Below are 6,027 nucleotides of genomic sequence, written 5' to 3'. Positions count from 1 at the left end.
TCTATATACATCCGTATGTTGTAATCCATTTGAAATCTCTAAAAAGACTTATATTTAGGAATGGATGGAGTAGTTGGTTTGAAGCAGGATTCAGACTACTCCTTATGTATTCGTTTTTCCTTGTGATGGTTTCAAACTGCAATAATCACGTGTTTTTTTTCCTTTTGAATGGTCAACGGGGAACCGTCATTTGGGTACCATCCTGTGTTTTCCACCAGCAGAGCACTACATTCGGAACTTTTTGTTTTCTTTTTACAAAAGATGGATTGAGCGATCCAAGTTTTGGTCACCGCAAATGTGGTGGGAAATTAACGGTTCAGTTGGCGGCGTGCTTCAGACTTACTTCCAAGGTTGCCATATCAGTCTTTTTGGGTCGCTGACAGGAGATTACAGGAATTAGCTTGTTGTTGCTTTGTGGGTGTGCCCTGCTTTTGTGCTTTTATTTAGTTTAGGCTCTTTCCTTTTCTCTTTTTTGATTGTTAATATGCTGGATGCCTAAACTTTTCCTTGTTAATATAATACATGAAGCTCTCCTGCGTATTCTAGGAAAAAAGGGAGAAGGAAACGCACCTCCGAAAGGGCCTCTCACCACGTATGAAAGTGTAGAAAGAACATCTCGCGGGTGGGAAGGAAGCTTCCTAAAGGAACTGGAGATGCCTGCCATACACTAACTCCTCCTCGGGACCGCGTGGGATGAGCTCGGGGTCGATGGATCTGGAGGTGACGGACTCGAATCCACTGCCCACCATGCCGACCGGAGACGGCCGGAGATTGGTGGAGTTGAGCTTGGGTGGTGGAGGGGAGTAGAGGGAAGTGGAGTAAAGTGGTTAGGGTTTGGTCCGGCAAGCACATGGGGAGGAATATATGTGGGGTCGGATGGGCCAGCGTGGGATGGGTCCAACCTGGCGGACGCGCCCATATCCGCCCCATTTTTGAGATGTACCCACTGTATATGAGGGATGCCAGTTAGCCCGGGCGTTTGACGCCCTTTGAGGCGCCTGTCTGGGTCAATTTTTTGTTACCGGGCCGTCCGTCTGATCGTATAGGGCGGGTTTGGGGCGTCTGGCTATAGATGCTCTAATAAATTGAATAATCACTCTCTGCAATCTGTTCTGGGCACTTCTCAGTTGTGTACAACTTTTTACCCCTTTTTGAATTTTTATATGAATTTTGGACATAAGGTCTATCTTCCTTATGATAACATACATATTACATCAGTGAAAGTAAGTAAAAGCTCGATACATCACTGGAAGTAACGAAAACATACTGATTAGTACTACTAAACCAACAACCTGTCACACGGAGCAAACAAACAAAGCAAGGAGGAAATTAAAAAACTTCTGGAAACTCATGCTAGATCGACGGAGCCAGCTGGTTGTTGCGGCTCACCAAAAATTGTCCCCCTCTCGACCTCATCCTCCAGGAACATAAATACGAGCAAAGGAGTTCGGTCACCGTGCTAGGACACGCCATGGCGTGGCTGTCCTTTTGTTGTACTCCACTTTGATCTTCTTCAACCTCACGGTCACGTCGCTCATCATCATCCTCTGGTCTGGCGAGTGGCTAGAGCAGAGCAAACCTAGCTCGAATACCGGCACGATGAATCCTTCATGCAAGTTGCAGCTAGGAGAAGAGGCCTGGCCTTGAAGTAGCTGGTCATCGACGACATGAAGAAGCTCCATGGGGAATGCACGGTGTACCCACTTCCTAAGAGTTAGTTCTCCCCCAAACATTGCATCTATGGGTCTTCTTCCCGTAAAAACTTCAAGGAGCATGATCCCATAGCTGAACACGTCGCTCTTCCGTGATGCTTTTCCAAGAGATCCATACTCTATGTAACATGAACACTTATCAGAACAAGCATATACGGTAAATATAATTACATAATAGTTCGCTAGTTGAATACCTGGTGCCATGTAGCCAACTGTTCCGGGCATGCTCGCACAAATCATGGAGTTGTCATCGCCTAGAAGAAGCCTCGCAATGCCGAAATCCGCCACATGAGCAGTCATTTCCTCATCAAACAACACATTGCTCGGCTTCAAGTCACAGTGCAAAATCACCTCATAGTGATCATGGTGTAGATACTCCATTGCCATCGACACATCAAGCATGATGTCAAGCCTCTCGAGGAACCCCAAGTGCACTGTGCTCTGAGACTGGTGTAACAGCTTCTCTAAGCTGCCATTTGGCATGTATTGAAGCACAAGTGCTCTAAAGTCTAGGTTGGAACAGGTGTTGAGTATCCGTATCAGGTTGCGGTGCCGCGCCATGCGAAGCACACGACACTCGGCATCAAAGCTTCTCATGGCTTGCTCCAGCTGCATGTCAAGAACTTTTATTGCCACCATCAAACCATTCAGCTCGCCCTTGAAGACCTTTCCAAAGCTTCCAGATCCCAAAATGTTATCTTCGTTGAAATTATTTGTGGCACGAATGAGCTCTCGGCAGGAGACTATTCGGTGGCCTATGCCATCAGTTGAATCTAAAGAAATTTTTATGTCCTCCTTGTTCTTCAGTTTCTTTCTGGTCGATAGGTATAAGGAAATAGCAATACTTCCAAGAGCTACGGTGGCAATTGGGAGTAGAAATTTTAGCGGGTGTCTACTACTTGAATGATATTTGTTAACACATGGCAAATATCCTAGGTGTGGAGCGCCACATAGTCCAGCATTCCCGATCAAAGACTGCAACGAGAGGTTTGAAAAAACACCCCCCTCTGGTATTTGGCCTTCCAACATGTTGAATGAGAGGTTCAAGGTAGTCAAGTCGGTAAAGTTTGCAAGGAACGTAGGAATGGTACCAGAGATGTTGTTGAAGGAGAGGTCTAATGAAGCTAAGCTAGTTAGCTTTTGAAGTGGTTCTGGTATGGGGCCTCCGAACGAGTTGTGGGATAGATTTAGGTATGCTAGCATCTTGAGTTTTCCAATTGATTTTGGGATGCTTCCAATCAAGAAATTAGAAGAAATGTCCATTTTGTATGTTTGTATTAGCCCAGAAACGTCCGTCGGTAGTGCTCCATCAAAAGAATTGCAGGAAAGATCGAGTATGATAAGCTTGACAAGGCGGAATAGACTTGCAGGTATCATTGAACTTAGTTGATTATTAGACAAGTCGATTTTCTCTAACCTACTAAGATTACCGAAGGTGCTTGGTATAGAGCCAAGGAATTTGTTTCCTTGGAGAAACACTTGTTGTAGACTCCCAAGCATGCCCATTTCAGTTGGGATAGTGCCTAAAATTTCATTGCTAGAGAGATCAAGCCACGTGAGATTTTTCATCATGGCGATGGATTTTGGAATCGGCTCGCTGAGTTGGTTATTAGGAAGAGCTAACAATTCAAGGCTGCTTATGTTTGAGATTGCTACAGGAAGTCCACCTATTAACTTGTTGTAACCTGCATCGAAGGTGACTAATCGTGAAGAGAGGTTTCCCATATATTCAGGGAGGTAGCCTGCGAAAGAATTGGCCCCTAAGCCAATTTGTTGGAGGTTTCTGCAATTGGAAAGAGCCGAAAGGAATTCCATGTTTCCCTCTAAATTGTTCTTTGGAAGATTAAGAAACTCTAAAGTTGCAATGTTCCCAAGCGTTGGTGGTACCGAGCCTGATAATTTATTTGCTTCCAAAGCTAGGATATGCAGGTTGGTTAAATTTCCGAGGGAAGCTTGAATCGTACCGGTAAGTTGATTGGATCCAAGATATAGGTCGGTGAGTTTTTGCATTAGTCCGAACTCTGCCGGTATGTGTCCAGTGAGATTGGAGAAGGAGAGGTCTAAAAGAGTGAGATTGGTGATATTGCTAAGAGCGGTTGGGATCTGACCAGAGAGACTATTAATACCAAAGTATATGTCTGTCAAGTAAGGTGTGTTGTGGAATAGATAGGATGGTATCTGACCCGAGAGATAATTGTCACCAAAGTCGATGGCTGTCAAGGAATGCGTGTTGTTGAATAGATAGGGTGGTATTTGGCCACGCAATTCATTTCCAGCCAGCGAAAGTATGTCAAGTGCCCGCATATGGATAAATAAATTGGGAGGTATTTGGCCCGTGAGTTGGTTATAACTTAGACTAAGGAAGTCAAGCCTTGTGAGGTTACCTAGGGTAGTAGGAATGTCATCTGAAAGTCCATTTCCTTTAAGGCGAAGGTATCTAAGCCGGTGTAGCCTGCCAAGTTGGGGTGGGATGGAGCCCGTGAGGTTAGCATGGATAATTTGAAGGAAGGAGAGGAAAGAGAGGTTACCAAGGTGAGGCACCAACGATCCAAAAAGCGGCGTTTCAGAGAAGGAGAGAGCGGTGACGCGCTGCCGGCGGTGGCTGCACGAGACGCCGACCCAGTGGCAGAAAGACGTGCCGGTCCAGTTGTTGGCGAGGACACCGGCAGGGTCGGTGAGCCGGGCTTTGAAAGCCAGCAGCGCGGCGATGTCTGTGTCGCTGCCATTGGCTGGAGCCGGTCTCGAAAAAGAAGAAGCAGGCATGGTTGAGAGTGCTAGCACTAGGAGGAGGATGGGAATGCGGGCAGATGGGGATGTGACTGCCATTGCTCTCGATCTAGCTAGCTTGCTTATCCTATGAGATTACCACTAGCTTGATCGGGGAGAATTTATAAGACGAGCCACACTGTCTGACAACATGGGCCGATGCTCTGTGGTGTACGTGTATTCAACCCAGCCAAAGCGCCACATGCTCTAGAGTTGAGACATGGGCCGAACATGTCCACGTACGCCAGGAAATTAGTGCAGGAATGAAAGGTACTGCCGTTATTATTGCTGTTAGTTGACCAGTAGCATACAATCAAATCTCTACTTGTCACAGAAGGCGTACACACATTTTAATCAATGGACAGTGACTAGGTAGGATCTAAAAAAAACAAATGGCAGTCGACACCAAAGGATCGACTAGGCGCACGAGCTTGACTAAAACTTGACGAGATAGAAGTGGGACTAGTCTAAACGAAGTTTTTTTTTTTTCGAGGAAACTTCCGATGTATTCATCAACTGTCAAGGTAATATAAAAAAACTAGAATTTACATCTGCATCCAGGTCTGTAGATCACCTAGCGACGACTAGAAGCACGGAAGCCCTCGTCGGAGCCAGGGCAAACATTGTTCTAGTAGACACTCAGGAAGTCGTCGTGCTAAGGCCCATAGAGCGAGCGAACCAGAAAAGCAACCAACGCCGATGGAGAGATGTGTAGATTAGATGGATCCAAACTTGCAGGCACACAGACGTAGATGAACTATGAACGGATCCAGTCGGTTCCACCAAGGACAAACGCCGACCGGATCCCACGAGATCCATCAGAGACAAACCTCCACACGCCTTCCAACGATGCTTGAAACATCACCTAGACAGAGACTAGGCGGGAAGGAACTTATTCCATCTTCAAGAAAGCCGCCGCTGCCTCGTCTTCTTGAGCACGGCATAAACCCTAACAAAACAAAGCAAAAAACACTTAAAAACGAAGCCCTCCCATCTGCAAGGGTCGGAATCCACCGCGCCTTCATGGTCCACGGACCATAGGAGACGCCGGCGAGAGGCAAGGAAACCCTAGATGAGAGTTCACACTAGGGCAGGAACAAGCCTCGTCTAAACGTAGTTACACGCCAAAAAAAAACCCATCCGTCTGGATCAATCTTCCTGCTAGCTGTGATGCATTATGGGATAAGAGTAAGACCGGGGGTATGAACGTTCAAGTTGTACCAGGACGTGAACAAGCACATCATCAAGTCTTCCTATTTTGGTGGTAGTTTGAATTGGTGGTTGTTGGAAAGACTACTTTGACCCAACATATTTGCAACCATCAATGAGTGAAGTCTCACTTCCAGCTAATAATTTTGATTCTAGATGACCTCAATGAGAAGAGGTTAAAGAGGTCATAGAATCATGTACTGGAAATGAGGCAAAGATTGGTAATTTGGATTCTCTTTAGCGTGCTCTTTCTAACCACGTGAAAAATAAAATGTTATTGATAGTACTTGATGATGTCTGTGATGATGCTTTGAAGGATAATGAGCGTTGTTGGGAGATG

At 45.9% G+C, this 6,027-nt stretch overlaps 1 protein-coding gene across 2 annotated transcripts; it reads right to left on the bottom strand.

Annotated features, from left to right (window-relative positions):
• Positions 1-1,253: 1,253 nt before the first annotated feature.
• On the bottom strand, positions 1,254-4,554 carry LOC123176311 (receptor kinase-like protein Xa21). 2 transcript variants are annotated; one of them, XM_044590582.1, is made up of 3 exons: positions 4,241-4,528; positions 1,907-4,164; positions 1,254-1,831 (listed from the first exon to the last, which is right to left on the bottom strand). In XM_044590582.1, exons 2-3 carry the CDS (start codon positions 4,014-4,016, stop codon positions 1,452-1,454), a joined length of 2,490 nt encoding a protein of 829 aa, XP_044446517.1. In that variant the 5' UTR covers positions 4,017-4,164; positions 4,241-4,528; the 3' UTR covers positions 1,254-1,451. The 2 variants fall into 2 exon arrangements, with proteins under 2 accessions (XP_044446517.1, XP_044446516.1); XM_044590581.1 differs by having other exon boundaries at positions 1,907-4,554.
• Between the last annotated feature and the right edge of the window lie 1,473 nt (positions 4,555-6,027).

This window comes from Triticum aestivum, unplaced genomic scaffold (assembly GCF_018294505.1).
Source record: "Triticum aestivum cultivar Chinese Spring unplaced genomic scaffold, IWGSC CS RefSeq v2.1 scaffold210681, whole genome shotgun sequence".
NCBI classification, from domain to species: domain Eukaryota; kingdom Viridiplantae; phylum Streptophyta; class Magnoliopsida; order Poales; family Poaceae; genus Triticum; species Triticum aestivum.
The sequence above is the reverse complement of the archived record's forward strand: the minus strand, read 5'-3'. Positions and strand labels throughout refer to the sequence as shown.

What these genes read in the sequence shown, in the direction of transcription:
- LOC123176311 (XM_044590581.1), bottom strand. Translation starts at nt 4,538, where the DNA reads ATGGCAGTCACATCCCCATCTGCCCGCATTCCCATCCTCCTCCTAGTG. An exon ending in AGTTGGCTACATGGCACCAG is followed by an intron (nt 1,832 to 1,906) that starts GTATTCAACTAG and finishes CATGTTACATAG; the next exon opens with AGTATGGATCTCTTGGAAAA.